General features: G+C 37.5%; 5 protein-coding genes and 2 pseudogenes across 5 annotated transcripts; 4 read left to right on the top strand and 3 right to left on the bottom strand.

Annotated features, from left to right (window-relative positions):
- Window positions 1–1955: 1955 nt before the first annotated feature.
- Window positions 1956–3498, bottom strand: LOC108891933 (olfactory receptor 6N2-like; annotated as a pseudogene).
- Window positions 3499–5819: 2321 nt separating this feature from the next.
- LOC108891934 (olfactory receptor 11A1-like) lies at window positions 5820–6749 on the bottom strand. The gene has a single exon (XM_018689317.1). It carries the CDS (start codon window positions 6747–6749, stop codon window positions 5820–5822), a length of 930 nt encoding a protein of 309 aa, XP_018544833.1.
- Window positions 6750–9044: 2295 nt separating this feature from the next.
- LOC108891935 (olfactory receptor 13C2-like) lies at window positions 9045–9974 on the bottom strand. The gene has a single exon (XM_018689318.1). It carries the CDS (start codon window positions 9972–9974, stop codon window positions 9045–9047), a length of 930 nt encoding a protein of 309 aa, XP_018544834.1.
- Window positions 9975–12572: 2598 nt separating this feature from the next.
- On the top strand, window positions 12573–15283 carry LOC108891936 (olfactory receptor 11A1-like; annotated as a pseudogene).
- Window positions 15284–15328: 45 nt separating this feature from the next.
- On the top strand, window positions 15329–16255 carry LOC108891937 (olfactory receptor 11A1-like). Its single transcript, XM_018689320.1, has one exon. It carries the CDS (start codon window positions 15329–15331, stop codon window positions 16253–16255), a length of 927 nt encoding a protein of 308 aa, XP_018544836.1.
- Window positions 16256–19566: 3311 nt separating this feature from the next.
- On the top strand, window positions 19567–20493 carry LOC108891938 (olfactory receptor 11A1-like). Its single transcript, XM_018689322.1, has one exon. It carries the CDS (start codon window positions 19567–19569, stop codon window positions 20491–20493), a length of 927 nt encoding a protein of 308 aa, XP_018544838.1.
- A 1426-nt stretch (window positions 20494–21919) lies between these two features.
- Window positions 21920–22908, top strand: LOC108891939 (olfactory receptor 6N2-like). Its single transcript, XM_018689323.2, has one exon. The coding sequence runs from the start codon at window positions 21982–21984 to the stop codon at window positions 22906–22908; it is 927 nt and encodes a 308-aa protein (XP_018544839.1). The 5' UTR covers window positions 21920–21981.
- Window positions 22909–26702: the final 3794 nt, after the last annotated feature.

The raw sequence follows: 26702 nt of genomic DNA on the forward strand, positions 1-26702 counted from the left end.
ACTTTGATGGTTGTTTTCCTCATGATAGTTGGATACTGCAGAGGTTTACATATGGACACATACCTGTCATAGGCCATGGCTGCCAACAGTAAAAAACTGCAATAGCCAAAGTGTAATAAATAAAAGTCTGAAAGACACAGGCTGGATAAGTTATGACCTGTTTTTCAGATAAAAGGTCAATCAAAAGCTTTGGTAGATGTTAGTGCTGTAGAACAGAGTTCACTAACAAAGCTGCAATGAAAATGTACATAGGCTCATGAGGTTTCTGTGAATCACGATAAGACACACGATGGTGGAATTACAGCAGATTATTAGAGAATATATACTGTAAACATGATCACAAAATAAAGATATCTGTATTCCTGCACTCCTACATACCCATCAAAAGTTATATATGTTACATTCAGTTCATCATCCATCACGTTTCTCAAAGACAAACTGTTCATCTGTGACACAGGCAGATCATAGAACAGGCTCTCATCAGTAATAACTGACACTTGTGATGACATATGACCCGTTTTATCAAACTCTTCACCCCCATGGATCTCATTAAACTCTCCTCTAACATGTAAACAACTTCAGAAAACTCCAGAGTCCTAAACCCAGAGGTTTAGTTACTGTAGACCTGGAGTGACTCCATCACAGTTTTCTGTGGTTAAAACAGCCTTTATGAAACAGAAGGAAACAGTCTGATGTTTCCTTAAGAACTCTGAAAAAACATATACTTATATTAAAGAGACATTATGACTGAAACAAAGGAAGTAGTAGGTGACACTGTCATAGTTTGTGTTGTGTAGGGAGGAGGCCAGGTTGGACAGGTGATAAAACTCTGGACTTCAACAGAGAAACCACTGCTTAATAAAATAAAATGTATAACAGCTTTATGACAGTCTGACCTCTTTCCTCCATTTGTCACTCTCAACCCAACCAGTCGAGTCAGAGACACTCGGAGTCCAACTGCTGAGTGGGAACTGGTGGGTTTCTGTCATGACTTAAACTGAAATAAAACTGAAGCTCGCTCACAGAGAATATACTCTGTGCTGTCACTAACCAAAACTGAACAAGCTAATCTGTTCTCCTGGTGTTTTTGGGAGTTAAGATACGATCATGTTCTGCCTCCAGGAAACAGCCGGTCACCCTTTACAGCTGCTTGGGTTTTTTATGTTGCCAAACTAACCGTCAGTATGATCAATAAAGCATTACAACCTTAAATACTGTTAGAAACTCATTGAGTACACTGTGACAGAGATGTATTGGCTTTACTGTAGCTGTATGTGCTCACTGCTGAGACCCCACAGGTCTACAAACATGAATCTCAGTTGAAGGAGTGAGGCTGGTTTTCTTGTTGGTTATCATTATTTAATTTTTAACAATAAAACAAGCAACTGTTTTGTTTTTGCATACAACTACAGTTTCAGCCACACACACTGCCAGAAAATCCACCATTATGAAGACTTATATAACTCTTTAAAACATTTTTGGATGCTACTTGGACAGTTCTGCCATAGTCCAGTCTTTTCATGCTGTAAACTGAGACCCAAGAGTTTCAGTACTTTACAACTCTGACTCAAGTGTCAGATTTGTGTGGAGTAGAGTGCAGTACAAACATTACATTGAATGTATTAAGACTGTCAGTGGTGTGGAACATAAGACATCGATATCAGTGCTACAACAATATTTTATTAGTTTGAATTGCATGTATTAACAAATCTGAAACACAGGCAAACAAAGGCTTTTTGTGTTCAAGGATTAAGAGTTTAAATATTGACCATTACATTAATTCAGTTTTTAAACTCGACTTTTCAATGTTTAAAACGTTTAACCTCGCTCTATGGTCAGAACAATGAACCTCATCGAAACAGTCAGAACAGAGATACATAGTACGGCTAATTACATGGAAAATTAAAAAGTATTAGTGAAACTTGTTCCTGGATTGGTTTACAAGATCATTTTACTTGACAGAACAACCTCTTGAGGTGTTTAGAGATTTCTTTCATTTTCAGTCCATATATGATTGGATTAAAGAGAGGATGATAAAACCACTTGTAAAGTCATTATTAAACGTGCTGTTTTCGGAAAATCTGATTCTAGTCTAAGTATAATGATATCGTATGTACACAATAATGAAAAACTGATTAGAACCAGCAGGTGAGGTAAAGGTCTGTGCAGCTTTTTTCCTGACCTCTCTACAGCTCCTATAGGATATGATCAGTATCCTGATGTATGTAAAAACGATGTAAAGCATAGGAAAAAATACAATATTGAGCAAAACAATCACACCATACACAGACAGCGCCCTTGAGCTCACACAGTGAAGTTTGTAAACTGAATTGTTACAAAAAATTCCTTTCAAAGTGAAGCTGCAGAGTTTTCTGTTAGCACTCAGTGTAGCTGACCTGCAACCTGAAAGGCAGGCAGAAGCCAAGCAAAAACCAAGAAAACACTGACAGTAGTTTTTGTCATGACGGTTGGATATTGTAGAGGTTTACATATAGACACATACCTGTCATAGGCCATGGCTGACAACAGTAAAAACTCAGAACCCCCTAAAGTGTAAAATATAAAATACTGAAAATGACACAGTGGGTGCGATATGATCTGTTTTTCTGATAAAAAGTCCACCAAAAGCTTTGGGTAGATAGTAGTGCTGTAAAGAACAGAGTTCACTAACAAAGCTGCAATGAAAACGTACATAGGCTCATGGAGGTTTTTGTGAATCACAATAAGACACACAATAGTAGAATTACAGCAGATTATTAGAATATATACTGTAAAAATAATTACAAAATAAACATATCTGTATTTTTCAACTTCTACATACCCACTTAGAGTTATATATGTTTTATTTCTTCATCCATTGAGATTGTTAAACATTTTAAAGAGGCAGATAATAACCAGACATTTTTAGTTTGTAGATAGATCATATAATCTGGTTTTGAGTGTCACTCAGTTACCTGACCTTGAAATGCACACAGTATGTGTTCGTCTCTGTAGTTCACAGTTTGAGTTTGTGGAATGGTTTTATCAGACAGCTTCACTCTCAATGGATCTCATTAAACTATTCATCAATGAGACAACAACATGTGATCAACTTTGTCCAGCTCTGGAGGCCTCAAACCAGTAGAAACTTTCTCACCTGTTTTACCTGGGCCTAATGTCGTCTGTTCCTGAATAATTATGGTACCATACTGTAAATACATTCAACGTTTTTAGCCATGGAAACTGACTATATTTCCTGCAGTAAGTGATCTCTTCCTCATACTGTGTTGATTAGTACCAGTTCATTTGAGATGTTACTTTCTAACTGAAGGGTTAAATCAGTTGGTGGTTGACAGCTGTGACAAGATATCCAGTTAGAACACACAAACAAAAGTCTGGTGAAGGCATGGAGATACAGCAAATAAAAAACATCCTGACAGGACCTTGAACTGCGGTACTGATGATCCCGACTGCGACCCACTTCTCAGGACTCAACACATTGTTGAGCAAATTATCCATATTGAAACAGTACAACTCTTGCAGTAAATGGGGGACACAAATGTTTTCAGTCAGTAGGATGTCTGACCTGGGTACAAGCAGCAACATAGTCCTGCATGTAGCATCTGTAGCATTTTTAGCATGGGCCATGAATTTGAAATAGCAAAGAGCCTGTGAATATTCTCACTCATCCAAGAACAGTTATCTCAAGGAAAAGTTTAATCGAAAGCAACTGGACTTAGTTATAGTCTAGAAGACGTTTCACCTCCCAGCCTGGTCAGATGCGAACACGAACTGATGAAGCCTCTTGGATGAGAGGTGAAATGTCTTCTAGACTATAACTAAGTCCAGTTGCTTTCGATTAAACTTTTCCTTGAAATAGCAAAGAGGGCATCCATTGCTTCAGCACAGAGTCAGAACCAAAAGGTTAAAGGGATGTTGCCACAAGTGTAGGTGTGCAGGTGATTTCCAGTCACACTTCTTTGCACTTTAATTGGTGCCTTAACTTCCTTTATTCAAACAGGAAACAAGAAGGGAAACAAAGTAATAGATATGGACACGATTTGTGTAAATTGATGGCTACTGTGGTGGCCCCACTTCATAATTCAGAAAGACTGTGTCTCCTGGCCACAGTGAGGTCACTGAGGTCGACTGACCAATGCTCTCTGACTTAAAATCAATCTGCTTTGTAGTGGTGGTGGCCAACCTCTGGTTCTGTCTTCCCCTTGTTATAAAAAAAATGCTGAGTCATTGGATAGTTTTAAGAAGCTGCAGCCGTCAGTGTGTCCATACATCCCATTCTTGTGAATGGTGATTTTTGGTGCAAACGTTCACTGAGACTGAAGGATGAACTGATTAGGTTTTGGTGTCCAAAGGTTAAAGATCAGGGTCACTGTTGCTTCACAATGTTTTTGGCCTCTTGAATGATTTTCCCTTGGGGGAATTTCTTCAAATTTTCAAATTCAAAAACATTCAGTTGGACTTGAAGACTTGAATTTTGTCAAAGGTCAATGATCAAGGTCATGGTGACCTCACCGTTTTATGAATGTGATATAGCGGGAAACCTGGAGGGAATTTCATCACATCTGGTACAAACATTCACTTGAACTCAAGGATGAACTGATTAGAATTTGGTGGTCAAAGGTTGAAAGTCTGTGACCTTACAAAACATGTTTTTGGCCTTGTGAAACCAATACCTCTGGAATGCATTGAGCACATTTATTCAAATTTGCCACAAACATTCACTTGGACTCTAGAATGAAGTCATTAGAATTTACTGGTTAGAGGTCAAGGGTCGAGGTCATTGTGACTGCACAAACACGTTTTTAGCTTAACAATTCACATGCTGATTAACTGCAGCTGGACCATTTGGCAGAGACACACAACCACAAGCAGTAATACTATTTTTTTTAAATAGTTTTTTTAATATATATATATTATTTCCTCTTTTTAATTTTGTCTTTTTCCTCAATGTTTGCACTGTACAGCACCTTGTAACTTGTAACTTACTCACTTACTGTACCACAGAGATAGTGAGATGTTTTAAATCAGGGGAGTTTAGCCTCAGAGAGATCGAGGCAGCTATTGCAAAGTCAAACGAGGGTGGCCAAGTCATTTAGGATCTCTCCCAAAGCAACAAAAAAGGAGGAAAGAGAGATCAGCAAGGATGGCACGGCCGACTGGCCTTACTGTGCTGAAAAGACAAACATGACAACTGAATGCATATCAGCACAAAATGAATAATTCACAGGCTTCTATCTTTCACATTTTTCTTATGTTAGAAAGACCCTGAGGGAAAATGAATGACTTGATTTTTTTAAATAAAAAAATCTACTTACTTACTTTTGGCACCCCAAAAAAGTTCAAAGGTCATTTTGGGAAAGTGAGCACAGGAAATCTATTTTAGGCAGTTAATATCCTTAATAAATCTCATAAGTCAAGAATAAACATCCATACTCATGCTTTTACAGAAAATCACTTTCGAATGTTCCTTTCCTCTACGTTAATTTGTCCTGAAAAAACATTGACAATCATCAAGCTTTCTCTCTTACAGAGCTCTTATCATGACTGTTATTTTGGATACTATGATGATGATTCATTAATAGGGTTCTGCATTTGTGAATGAAACACTGAAAATAAAACTTGTGATTCACAGGACAGAAAGGTTGGATTTTGGAGTAACTGCAGAAAATTGATCAGTCATCACATCCTGGAAGCTGATAATGCTCTTTACTGTGTGACAGTTATAAGGACAAATCTTAACATTAAACACTTGTCAAGGATCAGGTCAGACAAATCACATCTCTGTATTATTATGACAGAAAAACTCAGTATCGATAACATTATTTCATTTTATTTTGACATAGCAAACGTTTGAGGTGTTTAGAGATTTCTTTCATTTTTAGTCCATATATGATTGGATTAAAGAGAGGATTATACACAGTTATCTGTAAAGTCATAAATAAACGTGCAAGTTTTGGAATATCAGATTCCAGTCGAACTATAATAACATCATACGTGCACAACAAGGAAAAGTTAATTAAAACCAGCAGGTGAGGTAAACAGGTCTCTGCAGCTTTTTTCCTGACTTCTTTGCAACTTCGATAGGTTGTGATAAATATTTTTGCATATGTAAAGACTATGAAGAGCATAGGAAAAAGTGCAACATTTAGCAAAATGAACACACCATATACAGAAATTGTTCTTGAAGTCTCACAATGAAGTTTGTAAATTGAGTTATTGCAAAAAATGACTCTCAAATTGAAGCCACAGAGCTTTTGATTAGCGCTCATTGTTGCTGATGCCACAAGCTGACAAGCAGGCACAAGCCAAGCTAAAACCAAGAAAATACTGATAGTAGTTTTTGTCATGATAGTTGGATATTGCAGAGGTTTACATATAGACACATACCTGTCATAGGCCATGGCTGACAACAGTAAAAACTCTGAACCACCTATGGCATAACACATAAAATACTGAACAAGACAGGCCTGATAGGATATGATCTGTTTTTCAGATAAAAAGTCAATCAAAAGTTTTGGGTAGATGTTAGTGCTGAACAGAACAGAGTTTAGTGACAAAGCTGCAATGAAAATGTACATAGGCTCATGGAGGTTTTGGTGAGTCCAGATCAGGTACACAATGGTAGAATTACTGCAGATTATTAGAATATATACTGTAAACATGATTATAAAATAAAGGAATCTGTATTTGTGAACTTCCACATGCCCATCAAGAGTTATCATATATGTTACATTTAATTCTTCATCCATTAAAAAACATCAAATATCAAATATTAATTAAAATAGATAGAAATTACAACATGAATATCAAAATAAATTGAAAAATGAAATTGAAAAAGGTCTCACTTTAAAGATTGGAATAACATGTTGCTGGTTTTGGATTCACTCATTCATTCAGAGTGACCTGACCATGAAATGCACATAGTATACATGTATCTCTAAAATTCTACTGGAGCCTTTGAAATGTTTTTTTTATCCGATAGCGTCACCCTCCATGGATCTCATTAAACTTTCCACTAAGAGTGACTAACATGTAAACAACTTTTTCAAACTCTGGAGGCCTGAATCCTGTTCTACACAGGTCTGTGACCTTTATTTTTGACATTATGCTGTTCATTTCTATGGAAGTTGGCAAGATAAATAATTAAAAATGTGTTCATTCTTACTCTCACTTAGCTTCTTACTAAAAGGCCGACGATACGACCAAAAGGAGAATACATCCCATAATATAGGATGCAATATATTGCAAATACATAGTCATTCATTTGCGATAGAGGGAATGTTTCTTGGTCCAGGGAGTGGTGGAGCTGTGAATTGTTGCCATTCTTGGAGGGAGAAAAAGATGGGTCAGGATAGTTTTTGGGCTTTGTTGGCCAGATTAAAGGGAGCAGAAAGTCAGGAAGTGCTGCACTAAATTCTAGCCTGGATATCAATAGTTCAGTAATCAGGAGAATTTATGGACATTGTGGCTAAAAAGACAGCTTTGCCTTTTCAGTCTTAAGTGTGGGGATTGTTTCTTGTGCCATATCTTCACTTCAGAGAATTACTGAGGATGCAAACTTGCCTGATGGTACTGGAAACATCCGAGTCAGAAGTTGTATACCACCCAGGGGTAAGACATCTTGGCAAGCCAAGACAGCTGAGGTATTTAGAAGGTCTTTTGGTAGATTTGAGTCACCCTATTTTCATGTTTTTATCCCAGTATCAAGAATTTTGCTTGGCTGTCATATGGGTTTATATATCCAAATGGACTGAATTGGCTTGCAAAAACTTGGTATATATGTCACGTGGTAGGAGTTTCCTTTTCTATTTTACCTTGCTTGTGGGAATGTGTCTCCAGGAGGCACTGCCACATCAGTCCATCTATGTCTGCCCCCTAACCTAACCCAATGAATTTTCTTCTAACATTGTGACATTGTGTGAATCTTCCTTTGTCTTTACCACCAATTTGTCATTCTCATATGGAAGTAAATTAAACTGCCACAAGCTTTCAGTCTGGTTAAACGGTTCAGCTGATGGGGGAAGAGTAGCAGTCAGGAGACACTGTGCCCTAGAAGAGTTGTGCTTTAGAAATTTTGATAGACCCTTGAGGCTGTAGTCCTACTGACATGCCAAGCTTAGTTTGTTCACCCTGAAAGCCCTTTGGATGTTCTTGATTTGGGTGAGCAGTGGGTAACTGTGGACAACATGGACACCGTGATTCCATGGTTCCAAAAAAAAAAAAAAAAAAAAAAATCACTGTGCTGATGAAGTGGGGTGCAACCACCTGGTGGTGGTGGCTGACAGGTAGCTGGCAGGTGATTCATAGGGCCAGTGACTCAAGGCAACAATCTTCAAGTAACTCACAGCAGTGATGTTCAGGTGACTCATGGTGGTGGTGGACAGATGACTCATAAGTGCAATCAACAGACACATGTAGTGTTGATGTCTGATCCAAAACAAATTGAGTAGTATTACATTCACCACATGGATTCATGTACAATGCACATACAAATATGGCAAGCCAGTTCCACTTGTTAATTAAGGCTTTAAGTTGAGATTACTGGTCATTAGGTTAAGAATCTGTTATGTCCTCCAAGTATTGATATAAGAGAGCAGAGTTAAATGGAAATCAAGGTATACTCTGTGATAAATTCATGATTTGAGAAATGATTTCAAAGAGGATTCTGTAACCTTAGTGGATGTCGTCTGGCAGATTGTTCTATAGGTTTGGGGCTCTGGCAGCAAAGTCTCAGTCACTTTGGCCTTTAGTCTTCTTGGATATCCACTGCTTAAAGATCTCACAGCTCACAGGGACCCCACAATTCAGAACCGATACATATCAAGTCCATGCAGTGCTTTAAAAGTTTTCAGTGTATTATTCAGTCTAACTCTTATACAAACAAGCAGCCAGTGTTAAGAGCAATTGTACAGTCCATTTAAAGCAAAATTCAGAATAAAACTTGTGGTTCACAGGACAGAAATGTGGGATTTTAGAACATTTAATTAGGAAATTAATCAGTTATCACATCGTGTAGAATTATGAACTTATCAATCTTGATAACATTATTTCATTTTATCTTGACGTAGCAAATGTTTGAGGTGTTTAGAGATTTCTTTCATTTTTATCCCATATATGATTGGATTAAATAGAGGATGATACAAAACTATTTGTAAAGTCATTATTAAACGAGCAATTTTAGGAATATCAGATTCCAGTCGAACTATAATAACATCATACGTGCACAACAAGGAAAAGTTAATTAAAACCAGCAGGTGAGGTAAACAGGTCTCTGCAGCTTTTTTCCTGACTTCTTTGCAACTTCGATAGGTTGTGATAAATATTTTTGCATATGTAAAGATTATGAAGAGCATAGGAAAAAGTGCAACATTTAGCAAAATGAACACACCATATACAGAAATTGTTCTTGAAGTCTCACAATGAAGTTTGTAAATTGAGTTATTGCAAAAAATGACTCTCAAATTGAAGCCACAGAGCTTTTGATTAGCGCTCATTGTTGCTGATGCCACAAGCTGACAAGCAGGCACAAGCCAAGCTAAAACCAAGAAAATACTGATAGTAGTTTTTGTCATGATAGTTGGATATTGCAGAGGTTTACATATAGACACATACCTGTCATAGGCCATGGCTGACAACAGTAAGAATTCTGAACCGCCTAAAGCATAAAACATAAAATACTGAACAAGACAGGCCTGATAGGATATGATCTGTTTTTCAGATAAAAAGTCGACCAAAAGTTTTGGGTAGATGTTAGTGCTGAACAGAACAGAGTTTAGTGACAAAGCTGCAATGAAAATGTACATAGGCTCATGGAGGTTTTGGTGAGTCCAGATCAGGTACACAATGGTAGAATTACTGCAGATTATTAGCATATACACAATACAAATTATCATAAAATAAAGGTATCTGTATCTGTGAACTTCCACATGCCCAGCAAGAGTTATCATATATGTTACATTTAATTCTTCATCCATTAAAAAACATCAAATATCAAATATTGATTTTTAAAATAGGCAGAAAACACGTGAGCAACAATATGTGAATTAAACTGAATTAAAAATCACTTTAAAGATTGGAATAACATGCTACCTGTATTAGATTGCCTTATTCATTCATAGTTAAATGACCATGAAATGCACCTAGTACATGCTTATCTCTAAAACTCGAACAGGTTTGCTGTTGGAGCCTGTAAAATGTTTTTATCAGATAGCCTCACTCTCCATGGATCTCATTAAACTTTCCACTAAGAGTAACTAACATTAAAAACAACTTTATCAAACTCTGGAGGCCTGAATCCACAGGTGCCATTAGACCTGAGCAGCTATACACTGAGCAGCCACAACATTAAAACCACTGACCACCACAGTCAAGTCAATAACTTTGATTATCTAGCTACAGTGCTGTTTGAAAAAAGAAATTAACCTTATTAAATGTACATCCAAATTCCAATTTGTAAAGCAGACCTTCCAAATAATTTATTTATTCAATGAAAGTGGTTTATCTCATAAAAAATGAAAATTTGCCATGTGTGTTAACCCTTTTCGTTAGTAGCTTGTGGCACCTTTTGTAGCCATTGCTTCAACCAAACGTCCTCTGTAACCACTAACCGGTCTCTCGCATTTGCTTTTAAGGGGTTTTTTAAGAGGAATTCATGGATACCTAGATATAATGGAGATGTCCAAGTCTGGAGGTAGAAAAGCAGCCCCCAGACCTTCACATTTCCACCATTGTGCTTCACTTGGCTTCACATTCTTGGTATGCAGTGCTGGTTTTTCTCCAAACATGTTGGTTTTTATTGTGACCAAATAATTCTATTTTGCAGTCATCTATCCAGAGAATGGACTTCAAGAAGGCCTCTGGTTTGTCCAAGTGCTCTCTGGCAAAGTTTAAACAGACACCTTTGTTCTGTCTTGAGAGCAGAGGCTTCCCTCATGTCTACTTGTTTTCATCTTATTGTAGATGCATGTACATTTATCACAGATGCTGCCAGAGAGGTCTGCAACTCTCTAGAGGTGATGTGTGGGTTGGCCTTTACCTGATTTATTATTTTTTGGTGATTGTTTTGCTGGACATCCACTTCCAGGCAGAGTTGCAGTCATGTTGAATGCCCTCCATTTGTAATTGATTTGTAGTGGTTGGATGGAGCTGGAATCTTTTGTAGTTGTCTTATAGTTTTCCCAAGACTGGCCAGCTGTCATTACCTTCTTCCTGATGTCCTCGGATGTCTTCTTTCCTCTCTGCATTGCTGATCTGTGTGGGTACACCTTGGTACTACAGTGCTTTGATTGGTTTCTTCTCTTTTAGTCAGTGCTGCTCAAACCCTTACTAAGGATATCCCTTTTGGGACAAACAGCACTGATTAAAGTTACCAACAATCTTCTAATGGCCTTAGACTTGTCTCTATGTTTGTCCTGTTAGACCTTACTGCTACATTTGACACCACTGATCACAAGATTTTATCACAGAGACTGGGACATGTCATTGGGGCTAAAGCGACAGCACTAGGCTGGTTTAAGTCAGGCTTATCAGATAGATTCCAGTTTGTTCAAGTCAACAACTCTTCCAAGCACACAAAAGTTAGTCATGGAGTTTTACATGGCTCTGTGCTTGGACTGATATTTTTCACCCTGTATATGCTTTCTTTAGGCAATATTATCAGGAAGCACCAAAATCATTTTCAGTTCTATGCAGATGACACCCAGTTGTATTTATCTACGAAGCTGGATGAAACTAAACTAGGTAGTCAAACTTCAGGCACGTCTTCAGAACACAAAGGTCTGGATGACCTGTAATTTTTTACTTTTAAATTCAGGAGTCGTAACTGACCAGAACATAACCTATTTGTTATACAAAGATTTTTATCCTATCTTTTTTATTTTACGCAGATTTTTTATTATTAAGGTTTAAAAGGTGTTTTATGTTAACTTTCCCAGCATTTCTGCACTAAAGCGATTTTGTTGTGTTGTCATGATTTTTTGTTTTTTTAAACATACAAATATTATTGGTATTTCTGCAGTATTTTTAGGTGATAATCTGTAACGTAACATTACATGTCTGTCATTTAAAGGTGGTGTCTATTTTATGTGATATTTTAGTGTTTTCCATGTTTAATTTTTCATTAATTGACAAAGGTTTCCTTGGCAGCAAAGCACTCTGACTGTAAAATAACAGCTATGTAATGTATTTGTAACACATTCTGCAACCATTATGTTACAGTTTTACACACACTTCCAAGTAAAAGACATCAAACATTGTTGTGACTTCAGGCCTCCAGGGTTTGATAAAGACTTTTACCTGTTAGATTTTAGTGGAGGGTTTAATGAGATCCATGGAGGCTGAAGTAATTTGATAAAAACACAGACATTTATCAGCTCATTGTTCATTGCTCATTGATTGTTGGAGATGAACATACACCACATGCATTGTAAGGTATCTGTGAATGGATGAGACACTCCAGTACAGGTTGGATGTTAGTTATATTGTGAAACTGAAAACTCTCTTTTGACTAATGTATGCTGGTTATTTAATCTGCCTGTTGTATTCCTTAACATTAATATTATTAGACTACATTAATGGATGATGAACTTAATATAACATATATAACTCTTGATGGGCATGTAGAAGTGCACAAATACAGATATCTCTATTTTGTGATCATGTTAACAGTGTATATTTTAATAATCTGCTGTAATTTCACCATTGTGTGTCTTATTTGGATTCACAATAACCTCCATGAACCTATGTACATTTTCATTGCAGCTTTGTTAATCAACTCTGTTCTTTTCAGCACTAATATCTACCCAAAGTTGTTAATTGACTTTATGTCTGAAAAACAGATCATATCATATTCAACCTGCCTCTTTCAGTTTTTTTTGTTTCACTCATTAGGAAGTTCTGAATTCTTACTCTTGGCAGTCATGGCCTATGACAGGTATGTGTCGATATGTAAGCCTCTGCAATATCCAACTATCATGACAAAAACCACTGTCAGTATTTTTCTGTGTTCAGCTTGGGTGGTGCCTACTTGTCACATTGCAGTTCTAGTAATAATGAGTGTAGATATGAAACTTTGTAATTTAACCTTGAGAGGAATTTTTTGTAACAACTCAATTTACAATCTCCACTGTGTGAGTTCGAGAGTACGATCTATATTTGGTGTCATTACTGTGATAATCACTGCACTTTTCCCTCTGCTCTTCATACTTTTTACATATACTAGAATACTTATAATCTCTTATCAAAGTTGTAGAAATGTCAGGAAAAAAGCTGCACAGACCTGTTTACCTCACCTGTTGGTTTTAATCAGCTTCTCCTGCTTGTGTGCATATGATATTATTATAGTTCGACTGGGATCAGAATTTCCAAAAACTGCACGTTTAATAATAACTTTACAAGTGATTTTGTATCATCCTCTCTTTAATCCAATTATATATGGACTAAAAATGAAAGAAATATCTAAACACCTGAAGAAGCTGTTCTGTCAAACTAAAGTGATGTGATGTATTAAAAGTGATATTGCAGGAACAGTGGTGTTGGTGATGCTATTGTACATTCTTTCTTCTGTAATAATGTAGAGATGCAAAAGGTCTGCTTGTCACATTGCAGTTCCAGTGATACTGAGTGCTGATATGAAACTTTGTAATTTAACCTTAAATGGAATAATTTGTAACAACTCAATTTACAATCTCCACTGTGTGAATTCAAGAGTACGATCTATATTTGGCGTTATTCTTCTGATAATCACTGCACTTTTCCCTTTTCTCTTCATAGTTTTTACATATGCCAGGATACTTGTAGTCTCTTATCGAAGTTGTAGAAATGTCAGGAAAAAAGCTGCACAGACCTGTTTACCTCACCTGTTGGTTTTAATCAGCTTCTCCTGCTTGTGTGCATATGATGTCACTATAGTTCGACTGGGATCAGAATTTCCAAAAACTGCACGTTTAATAATGACTTTACAAGTGATTTTGTATCATCCTCTCTTTAATCCAATTATATATGGACTAAAAATGAAAGAAATATCTAAACACCTGAAGAAGCTGTTCTGTCAAACTAAAGCAATGTGATGTATTAAAAGTGATATTACATTAACAGTGTTGTTAGTGGTGCTAGTGTACAGACATTTCTTACGTACTAATAATGCAGATATATGAATGTTCTGATCTTTGGAAGCTAAAGTGTGTAAAGATTTTGTTTTTAACCTGTTCATTATTTGTAATGAAAATAGATCAATTCAGGTCAGTTTTAATAGAATAGCAGCAAATCACATCACACAGTATCTAAAGGCACTTTACAGAGTAGGGTCAAGACCTTACAATACTACAGAGAGATAAACCCAACAGTTCCCACCGTCTTTTTCAGAGGGGCAACATTGTTGAGTGTTGTACACAGTGAGGCTGCAGCACTGTCAACGAAACCATCATCTTGTGTAGGAGTAAAGTTTAGAGAGCTGTCCTCTATAGTATTGACACATGACACTGGGATAAATAACAATAACAATGGTAATGTTGGGGTTTTTTAAATCTTGTTAGAAAGAAGGAGCTAGGTTCAGGACTCTTGCTACAGTGGGCATATAAAGCCCACTGGCAACATTTATATGATACTAGGCTATCCAAATTTGATACTGGGCTATACTGTTCATATATTTCAGTCACATGAACCATGGAGAGAGGTGGGTTGGTTTGAGTGGGTTGACATGCAGCAACAATCTACAGGATCTGAATCAATCTGCAGTCATTGCAGTTTTTGTGCCATGTTCACACCAGCTCAGTGAAAAAGACATTTGCCCAGTCACAGGATACAGATGAAAAAAAAAATTATCAACTGATGCACTTTGCACAGAGATGAACACAAATTTACAGATGTCAAATCTGTCTGCTGGAAATCACTTGTCCAAGTAAAAGACGTCAAACATTGTTGTGACTTAAGGCCTCCAGGGTTTGATGAAATCCTTTACCTTCTAGAGTTTAGTGGAGAGTTTAATGAGATCCATGGAGGCTGAGGCAATCTGATAAAAACTTTCCACAGACTTTTAACAGTTCATTTTCTGAATGTTGGAGATGAACATGTGTCACATGTGTTGTAAGGTCAGGTATGGCACAGCACAGGTTGGATGTTAGTGATAGTCTGACACTAAAAACACTCATGTAGGCTGGTTATTTAATATGACAACATTAATGGATAACAGATTTAATGTACTGAGTACACATTTTATGTTGATGATATTGATGATATGAAAGTGAAATCTTCTTTTAATTTTGTGTCATGTATGCCAGTTATGTAATCTGCCTGTTGTATTATTTCACATTAATATTATTAGACTACATTAATGGATGATGAACTTAATATAACATATATAACTCTGGATGGGCATGTAGAAGTGCACAAATACAGATATCTCTATTTTGTGATCATGTTAACAGTGTATATTTTAATAATCTGCTGTAATTTCACCATCGTGTGCCTTATTTGGATTCACAATAACCTCCATGAACCTATGTACATTTTCATTGCAGCTTTGTTAATCAACTCTGTTGTATCCACCAGTAATATCTACCCAAAGTTGTTAATTGACTTTATGTCTGAAAAACAGATCATATCATATTCAACCTGCCTCTTTCAATTTTTTTTGTTTTACTCATTAGGAAGTTCTGAATTCTTACTCTTGGCAGTCATGGCCTATGACAGGTATGTGTCGATATGTAAACCTCTACAATATCCAACTATCATGACAAAAACCACTGTCAGTATTTTTCTGTGTTTAGCTTGGCTGGTACCTGCTTGTCACATTGCAGTTCTAGTAATAATGAGTGTAGATATGAAACTTTGCAATTTAACCTTGAGAGGAATTTTTTGTAACAACTCAATTTACAATCTCCACTGTGTGAGTTCGAGAGTACGATCTATATTTGGTGTCATTACTGTGATAATCACTGCACTTTTCCCTCTGCTCTTCATACTTTTTACATATACTAGAATACTTATAATCACTTATCGAAGTTGTAGAAATGTCAGGAAAAAAGCTGCACAGACCTGTTTACCTCACCTGTTGGTTTTAATCAGCTTCTCCTGCTTGTGTGCATATGATATCATTATAGTTCGACTGGGATCAGAATTTCCAAAAACTGCACGTTTAATAATGACTTTACAGATGATTTTGTATCATCCTCTCTTTAATCCAATTATATATGGACTAAAAATGAAAGAAATATCCAAACATCTGAAGAAGCTGTTCTGTCAAACCAAAGCAATGTAATGTATTAAAAGTGATACAGCAGGAACCATGGTGTTAGTGATGCTAATGTACTGTTACGTCTTCTGTAATAATGCAGAGATATTAAAGTTATGATTGTTGGAAGGAATTTAAAGTGGTACAATGTAACTGACCAACGGCAGCCTCTGCAGCCATGAGAGGTAATTAATTCTGTTGTGCTCTGAGTCCACACAGTTAAGCAGTTTTCTTCTACAGAAAACAAAGCCAGTCAGTCACTTTGCCAGGGCTCTTACTGCTCTGTCTCACTGAACTGAAACTTGACCCAAAGGTGTACATTCCTTATGATCCCTGGCCTCTGGAACTGGAAGTGCTGTCACAATGACAAATATGCCAAACTCTGTTTAGAATTTGATGAAAATATTCTTGCTGATTGTCAAAGATAAATACTGTTTTTAATGACTGCTAAGTCTTTTTAACCAAACTAGATTTACGGTAGAGAAGTTTAATCTACTGACAGTTATGCACATCTCAATTGTACCCGCTCACCAAAGTTACATAGTGCATGAACAGGCACAAATCTTTGTAATTCAGATTAGTGTATCATCACAATGATTTTTGATGGTGTTATTTTCAGGTAAAATAGTTACACAATGTTTCTGAAGTGTGGACAACCTGATGGCTGGGCAGGAGTGGCACAAGGGACCTTGAGCAGGTGACCTGAGGGCTTGGCAGGTATGGGACAGGGGAACTCAGGCGGATGGCCTGCCAGACAGATAGGTGGGGCTGCTTGGGAGAGTGGCCTAGAGGCAAGTTCTCACTAAATGCCAATGGTGAAGACAAGACCCTACTTGAGGCTGAGCAGGAGGGCAATGGTGACGGATTCCCTGAGACAGCAGAGCAAGAGGGCGGTGGTGGAGGCCAGTTCCCTTAGGAAGAAATGCTGGAGGATGACGCAGAAGCCAGCAAAGTTGGTGACACTACTCTGGAGGCCAACAAAGAGACTGGAATTCTGGAGAATCAGCTACAAGACAGAAGGAACTGTTGACAGGAGTTCTGGAGCTGATGTGGGCCAGATTATTAACTGGACATGAGGGGCAGGAGTCAGCTGGACCGCTCACTTGAGACAAGGAGCAGGGGTCAGCCAGACCACTGACAGGAGATCTGTAACTTGAGACCGAGGAACACACTTGAAGGATCAGCTTTAGGAACCAACAAGACGTTGGCTGGGATTGGTTGATAGAATGGATGCAGGAATAGGCATCACATTTGTCAAGAGTCCTGATTCAGGAACAGACAAAATGTCGGCTGGGACCCCATTGCAGGAGAAGACAGAACTTAACTCATGGTCCAACTTGAGGTCTGGCTAAGTGTTAGTAATGGAGCTGGGCAGCAGAGGCTCTGGATTACTGGGTAGCCAAGGCTTGGAGTCATTGGACAGCTGGTACTCAGGGTCAATCAACAGCTGAAGCTCTGTAGAGCTTGGCAGATTTAGGGATTGATGTCTCTGGGATCCACACTTCCTTCTAGGAGCTCTGACCCCTAGATATTGGAAAAAGCCACGAGTCCTGAAGACAAGAGACTCAGGGTCAGGATCTGGCAAGCTGTCTGACTTGGAAGCAGAAACATGTGGGTGGAGGTGGCTGCTGACTAGCAGGCTGGAGACTGACCTGACTGGGAGGCTGGGTTGGCTAAGGATAAGCATAATTATTATTAGTAAAATTGTTATTCACATCAGCAGTAACAACACTCGATTACACCACTCAGAGGTCATTCAAATTGTTGAGTCAGTACATATTCAAACACAATGTTGAATTTTATAGCCACATGTCATCATTCAACCGCTGGCTGTCGAGGTGGTGTCCGGCAAATATGGAGAGAAATTATATTAAAAATGGTCACAAAGATGTATCACAAAAAAACAGGAAAAACATTTCTACCATTCATCTAAAATCTCTCCACAAACAAACAATGTGGGCTTTGTAGATAATTGGCTAATAGTTTCCAGTTTGTTCATAACTCTTCCATGTGCACAAAAGTAAGTCATGGAGTTCCACAGGGTTCTGATACTTTTCACCCCATATATGCTTTCTTTAGGCAATATTACCTGGAAGCACTAAAATTATTTTCACTGCTATGCAGATGACACCCATGTAATATTTTACTTTTAGATGAAGACAAAGCTGAAGTTATTGTACTTGGCCCTAAACACCTCAGAAAACATTGTCTAATCATGTAGTTATTTTGGATGTTATTACCTCTGCCTCCAGTTCATTACTGACCATGTGGTCAGTGCAGTCTTCCAACTGCACAACATTGTAAAAACTAGAACCATCCTGTGTCAAATGGATGCTACAGAAAATATCAACTTAATTCCATGATGATGGACTTTAATATGGCATAGAATAATGTTGTGTGAGGGGTGATTGCTGAGTTTTTGGCCTGACTTAAGCAGCTCTTTGAGTGATGATTTGATGATTTGTTTTCACCTGATTTGGCACCCTCATGCTACTTCCCCTTCCTCAAGATGAGGAAGGAGCTTGGTGGTCGCCATTTTGACTGTGATGATGATGTCATTTCATTACTGCTGTGTTGCTTCTCAGACAGTGCTGACAATTGCTGCAATTTTGTGAAGTTTCCACTGATTTAATTTGCTCTCTGTGATCTGCAGTCCGACTTTCTACAGTGGAAAGTCTCTCAGTAAGTGCTCAAATAAGTGAGAGCCTGTCCTTCTCTTCAGCTGCAGCTTAAGTTTTCTTGTTAGCTTGGCTGTGGCTAGAACTAAATGGCAGGTGAGTAACTCCCTTTAGCCTGATGTATTTTTACCAGACATGCTTGTTTTGAACCTTTTGATGGCGTAAATGGAAACAAACAAAGGAAGTCACTGGGCAACTTCAGAGAATATAGCATTCAACGTAAACGTTCCATCCATCTATTATCTATAGCACTTATCCTTTAAGGGTTGCAGGGGGCTGAGGCCAATAAAGTTAGAGTTTTTAAATAACAAACTTGTGTGTCACATAGAGCTGGAAAAAACATGCCCACACTGTGCCCATCTCACTGCTGTCCCCCTCTTGCTGGGATGTTTAATGAGATATTTGGGTGAAGCAATCTAATAAAAACCCTCCACAGTCTCAAACCATTTACTTTTCAGATTTTGGAGATGAACAAACATCAAGTTAATTTCAAGGTGTGGTATCTGTGAATGAATTACAACACTCCAGTAAAGGTAATATGTTAACGTAATTATTATAGTGAGTTTCTTTTTTGAATTATTATTAATGTTAGTTGGTTGTGTAAGGTAATCTGCCTGTTTTATTACTGAACATTTACTTACTTACTTTTAGGAAGCATTCATGGATGATGAATTAAATGTTACATATGTAAAACTTAGTGGGTATGTGGAAGTTGACAAATATAGATATGTTTATTTTTTGGTTTTGTTTATAGTTTATATCCTAATAATCTGCAGTAACTCTATTATTGTGTACCTTATCATGACTTACAAAAACCTCCATGAGCCTATGTACATTTTCATTGCAGCTTTGCTGCTGAACTGTGTCCTTTACAGCACTGCTATTTACCCAAAACTTCTCATTGATTTTGTATCAGAAAAACAGATCATATCATATTCAGCCTGCATCTTTCAATTTTTTATATTTTACTCTTTAGGCAGTGCAGAGTTTTTATTGTTGGCAGCCATGGCCTATGACAGGTATGTGTCTATATGTCAACCTCTGCAATATCCAACCATCATGAGAAAAACTACTGTCAGTATTTTGCTGGTTTTGGCTTGGCTCATAGCTGCTTGCCATATTGCAGTCCCAGCAATAGTGAGTGCTGAAACTAAACTGTGTAACTTTACTTTAAAAGGAATATTTTGCAACAATGCAATTTACAGACTTCAGTGTGTAAGCTCAAGATTAATTACCATATATGGTGTCATCGCTTTAATAGATCTTGTAATACTCCCTATGCTCTTCATAATTTTCACATATACAAAGATACTTATAATATCCTATAAAAGTTGTAGAGAGGTCAGGAAAAAAGCTGCAGAGACCTGTTTACCTCACCTGTTGGTTTTAATCAGTTTCTCCTCTTTGAGTGCATATGATGTAAGTATAGCTCGAGTGGAATCCAACTTTCCAAAAATAGCACGCTTAATAATGACACTACAAATAGTTTTGTATCATCCTTTGTTTAATCCGCTCATATACGGTCTAAAAATGAAAGAAATTTCCAAACACCTCAAGAGGTTGTTCTGTCCAGCCAAAATCATCTGATGTCTTAACACAGAGTACTAATGTACAGTAGTAGCTTTGTAGAGATGTGAATTCTTAAACGGACTGTTCATTGTGGAAACAGTAAAGAGTATCTTGAACTTGAACCATATGATGATAAATTTATTTACTGCAGTTTTTCAGCTGCTCCGGGATCTGTGATGATTTTCATGTCAGTGTGACAAATGGCAGGTTTGTCCAGAATGAAACCTTTTTTAACTAACAATTTGAAAAATAAAAAATAAAATAAACCGTGTTGTGCATGCCTGGTAGTTATTTCCTTACCATTCAGATTTTTTACTGTTGGCAGCCATGGCCTGTGACAGGTAGGTGTCTATATGTAAACCTCTACTTTTAGCTTGGCTTCTGCCTGCTTGTCACATTGTGGCGACAGTAGCACTGAATGCTAATAAAAAGCTCTGTAGGTTTGACTTTGAAAGGAATTCTTTGCAACAATTCAGTTTTCAAACTTCACTGTAGCAGTAACAGTAAATGGTTTGGTTTCTTTGTTTAATCTTGCACTTCTTCCTATGATCTTCATCCTGTTCACATACACCAGGATACTGATCATATCCATTAGGAGCTGTAGAGAGGTCAGGAAAAAAGCTGCACAGACCTGTTTACCTCACCTACTGGTTCTAATCAGCTTCTCCTCTTTTTGTGCATATGATATCATTATAGTTCGACTGAAAACTGATTTTCCAAAAACTGTACGTTTAACCATGACTTTACTTTTAAGTGGTTTTGTATCACCCTCTCTGAAAATGAAAGAAATCACTAAACACCTCAAGAGATTGTTCTGTCAGGTCAAACAAGCTAAATAATGCTCATCTCCTCTGTAACAATCACACAGAGATGTGATTTCTCTGATCTTTGGAAGCTATTTAATATACGACTAATGTTTACTGTTCTGCTCTCTGTATCCGTTCATATCATACGGGTTTGCAGGAACCCTTTCATAGTGGTATCATTGTGTCTTGGTGTAATGATGAAGTTCACAATGATCACCAAATGCAGATTTTAACATTTTAAATCTTTCTGTTGTGCTCTAATTCTCCCTTCTGCAAAGTGCGTACTTTCAAATTGTTCAAGTAACAGTGAGAGTTTGTGTGTCTGTGTGTGTGTTTGTGAGGCAAATCTTTGAGAAGCAGCAACTTAACATTTTCATGTTTATGGACCCGAGTCCACTTCTGGGCCCCCTGAAACATTCAAAATTCCCCCTGCACTGTGGGGCCCCTACCTGTGGGCTCATGCCTCCAAAGTTTGATGACACTGCTGTTGTCTTAGTAATGCTTTAGTGAAGAGTTTAATGAGATCCATGGAGGGAGAGACAGTCTGATAAAAACATTGCACACACTTGAACACACACACAAGGTGCATTTGTACATGCGAGTTGTAAATTGTCTCAGTCTTCTGAGTGAGACACCGTGTTTGTTCTTACCTGTTTTCTAATCTGTTTCATTCGGTTACATTTATTTTTTGACTATATTAATGGATGCTGAATTAAATGTAACATATATAACTCTTGACGGCCATGTGGAAGTGCACAAATACAGATATCTCTATTTTACAATTATGTTCACAGCTTATATTCTAATCATTTGTTCTAATGTCACCATCGTGTGTCTTATCGTGATTCATAAAAACCTCCATGAGCCTATGTACATTTTCATTGCAGCTTTGTTAGTGAACTCTGTTCTGTTCAGCACTAACATCTACCCAAAGCTTTTGATTGACTTTTTATCTGAAAAACAGGTCATAACTTATCCAGCCTGTCTCTTACAAGTTTTTATATTTTACTCTTTAAGCTGTTCAGAGTTTTTACTGTTGGCAGCCATGGCCTATGACAGGTATGTGTCCATATGTAAACCTTTGCAATATCCAACCATCATGAGGAAAACTACTGTCAGTATTTTGCTGGTTTTAGCTTGGCTTCTTCCTGCCTGTCAGGTTGTATTTCCAGTTTCACTAAATATTCATAACAAACTCTGTAGTTTTACTTTGAAGGGAATTCTTTGCAACAATTCACTCACCCGTCTTTACTGTGTGAATTCACAGGTGACATCTATATATGGTGTGGTTGTTCTACTTAATGTTGCACTTCTTCCTATGATCTTCATTCTGTTCACATACACCAGGATACTGATCATATCCATTAGGAGCTGTAGAGAGGTCAGGAAAAAAGCAGCACAGACCTGTTTACCTCACCTGCTGGTTTTAATCAACTATTCTTGTTTGCTTACTTATGATGTCACTATAGTTAAACTGGACTCAGATTTTCCAAAAACAGCCCGTTTTGTAATGACTTTGCAAATAATAATGTATAATCCTCTCTCTAATCCACTCATTTACGGTCTAAAAATGAAAGAAATTTCCAAACACCTCAAACGGTTGTTCTGTCCAGCTAAAATGAGCTGACCTATTCTTTTATAGGCTTTTATAGGCTTAATAATACTGAAGAGATTTGAGATTTGATTCTTGCTTTATTCTTGGTTGATGTCTGGTTCTTGGAGGGTGTTTAATGTCCAAGATTTATTTATTAAGTTTTACCTTCAATATTTATTTTCTAAATGCTAACACTTTATTAATCAATCATATTTCATGTTTAAAAAAAAGAAACCTGCTACCAGCGGAATGACATTCATATTAGCATGGGTTGTGGTGGTTTAGATTTCTTACTGTTGGCAGCCATGGCCTGTGACAGGTATGTGTCTGTAAACCTCTGCAATATCCAACTATCATGAGAAAACCAACTGTCAGTATTTTAATACTTTTAGCTTGGCTTCTGCCTGCTTGTCACATTGTGGTGACAGTAGCAGTCACCACAAACTCTGTAGTTTGACTTTGAAAGGAATTCTTTGCAAAAATTCACTCTGGAAACTTATATATGCCACATTGTTTAAACAGAAAATGCATAGGGTGTATTGGTCTTAAATGGTCTTATTGTGGCAAAACTGAACCTTAATCAGTCATTTCCATTAGTATCATTTTGTCTTGTGCATTGCCTGTTTAACAGCTAATTGAACGCACATTTGAAGCTTGTTTGGATGCTTTGTGGCTGTACTTGAATAAGACAACCCCTTCTCTGTCACCTCTCCTTTTAAGTCAGTAGAGCCAATCTCACAGCACAGCCGCTGTCATCAACCTGGACTTTTGTTCATTTTGTCAGACGATGTGTTGATAATAATGTAGTGCTTTTGTAATGACTGCTGGGTCACACAGATGCCTATTCATGTTCCGTGATCATGTTTCACACTAGGTCCAACATGTAAGGTGAGAAACAAACATGTACATGTGAACAACTATATCATGAATTTAGCTGAATTAAAACACAGTGACCGTGATCGCAGAACTTTTGTTGTATGTGTTGAGAAAAAGTCTGTGACGAATGAAATGGGGCATTAAATGTCGATTTCTACTGATTACAGGCACTACTATACAATCACAAGTGAAGTTCAAGCTTCAGAGACACAAGCTGTTAAAAATAGAACCGATGCATTAAGGCAAAGTGAGCATGATTGAACACCAAGTGCAATGCAAGTGTCTTTGCTCATTTCAGTCAATGCAGTTGTCATTTTCCATTCCAAAACCCATGTTGTTTAAATAGCAAATGCATGGGCATACTGGTCTTACAATGAGGTGTGGTCAGGCACAATGTTGGCACGTCGCTATCTTGAAAAAGTAGAGAGCGACTGCACGATTGCACATGACAAGACTTAAGGGGGTGCAATGCTGCACTGAATGTAGTGATGCTAATGATTGGTCTTTTTGCAATCTCATTTTAGCAAATTAGCACTAAACTCAAGTGCAGCTGAGGATAATGTAATAGATTCTAAGCATTTGGTTCAAAACCAAAATATTGGACAGTGACCTGATGATGTCGCGAATGAAAGGCCAGGGAACAAAGTTTTTGCAACTGACCTCCTGGGAACATGAATGTGTGAAAACATATTTCACTGGCAATCCATCCAGTAGTTGAGATATTTAGATAAAAATTATACTACCAACTCATGGTGGTGTGAGTCAGTAGGATTTATCTTCTTATGCATCAACCAATATCACCAGCAGTATCATGTGGTATGTGTGCTGCCCAGGGCTTCAAGTCCATGGAAAAGTGACTCTGTTGAATAACATGTGCAGAGTTAACGTTGCAAGCTGTTGAGGGTGTTCTGAACGTTATGATTTGGGACAGGGGCACTCAAACAGTAAGGGTGGGTAAGGTACACTTCTCACCCTGTTGGAGATCTAAGGTTGTGGAAGTCCTATAGGCATTTTGAGAGGGGCAGAGTGTACAATGCCCACAAGCTTGGGAACAACACTTGAGCTTCAGTACAGTGGGAGACCTTCGAGTAAGGTGAGGTGATGTATATTGCAGAGAAGTGGCCCCAACACCGAGCCTTGGGGTACCCCTGTGAGACGATGGGATACTGATTTCTATAGCAAATTCTGACCTTCATGGCAACATAGAGGTCATGAAATGTAACATTATACTTGGTCTGTTGAAGGCCTCTAGGTGCTACGTCTCCTGAAACATCAAGTACCCACCCTTTCTCCCTATTGGTGCTCCTGCGTACCGGCCTTGATGAAGTTATTTGCATGTTAGTAGCTCTTTGTAGAGAGACAGTGATGCAGTCTGATTAAAACAATCCCAGAGCTGGACAGCTCACTTTCTCTATTCTGAAGGTGAAGACACACTAAGTGCAGGTAACTGTAAAGTACACACTCTGAAACAGGTTGTATACAATCATCCGAGACTTGTTTTTAACCATTTCCATTCATGTATGCCTGTTAGATAACCTGCCTGTTTTATACTGTAGTATTTATTTTGTGATAATTATAATGGACAATGAATTAAATGTAACTTTTATACCCTTGATGGTTATGTAGAATTGCACAAATTCAGATATCTTTATTTTGTGATCATGTTTACTGTATATATCCTAATAATCTGCAGTAATTCAACCATCATATGCCTTATCTGGATTCAACAAAACCTCCATGAGCCTATGTACACTTTCATCGCAGCTTTGTTACTGAACTCTGTTCTTTACAGCACTACTTATCTACCCAAAGCTTTTAATTGACTTTTTATCTGATAAGCAGATCATATCTATTCAGCCTGTCTTTCAGTGTTTTCTATATTACTCTTTAAATGGTTCAGAGTTTTTACTGTTGCTGGCCATGGCTATGACAGGTATGTATCTATATGTAAACCTCTGCAATATCCAACCATCATGAACAAAACAACTGTCAGTATTTTCCTGGGTCTGGCCTGGATTCTGCCTGCTTGTCAGATTGCATTCCCAGTTGCACAGAGTGCTGATACCAAACTCTGTAACTACATTTTGACAGGAATCTTTTGTAACAATTCAGTCTACAAACTTCACTGTGTGACTTCACAAGCGCTGTCTGTGTATGGTGTAATAGTTCTGTTAAATGTTTCACTATTCCCTGTGCTTTTCATATTTTTTACATACACAAAGATATTTATAATAACGTACAGAAGTCATGCCGACGTCAGGAAAAAAGCTGCACAGACCTGTTTACCTCACCTGTTGGTTTTGATAAACTTCTCCTGTTTGGTTACATACGATGTCATTGTAGTGAAACTGGAATCGGACTTTCCAAAAACTGTCCGATTAATAATGACTTTACAAGTGATACTGTATCACCCTCTCTTTAATCCAATCATATATGGACTCAAAATGAAAGAAATCTCTAAACACATCAAAAGACTGTTCCTAGATAATCTGACTTTACATACCAACAAAGAGAACAACTGTATAGTTGTTTCGTCTGTTATAATACCACAGAAATGAGATTTTTATGATTCTTGAAATTGGTATTTAGAAAAAAAAAGATGTTTGTGACTCATCTGTTTCAACATTAGACAGTTTATTTTGCTACAGTTACTTAAAATCCAGCATGATACTTTGATTCTTTTTATGCTAGTCAGCTGTTTGTTTTACAGTGATTCTGTCCAAGTAGAACCCTATAGTCCATAATGTCATTCGTATTAGTATCATTCGGTGTATTAAGGAAGTGTGCACTGTATATTAAGGTGTCAAAATTGTACATTCACTACACTGAAGATCAGTTTTCTTATCTGCTACATTGCTCTTCGCCAGTTTGACTGTTTTAAATTGTATATTAGACAAAGCAGCTTTTCACTTTATCATAGAGAAAAAAAATAATTTTGATGCTCTCTCTCT

The sequence above is a fragment of the Lates calcarifer genome, unplaced genomic scaffold (genome assembly GCF_001640805.2).
Source record: "Lates calcarifer isolate ASB-BC8 unplaced genomic scaffold, TLL_Latcal_v3 _unitig_2060_quiver_1734, whole genome shotgun sequence".
Classification (NCBI taxonomy): domain Eukaryota; kingdom Metazoa; phylum Chordata; class Actinopteri; family Centropomidae; genus Lates; species Lates calcarifer.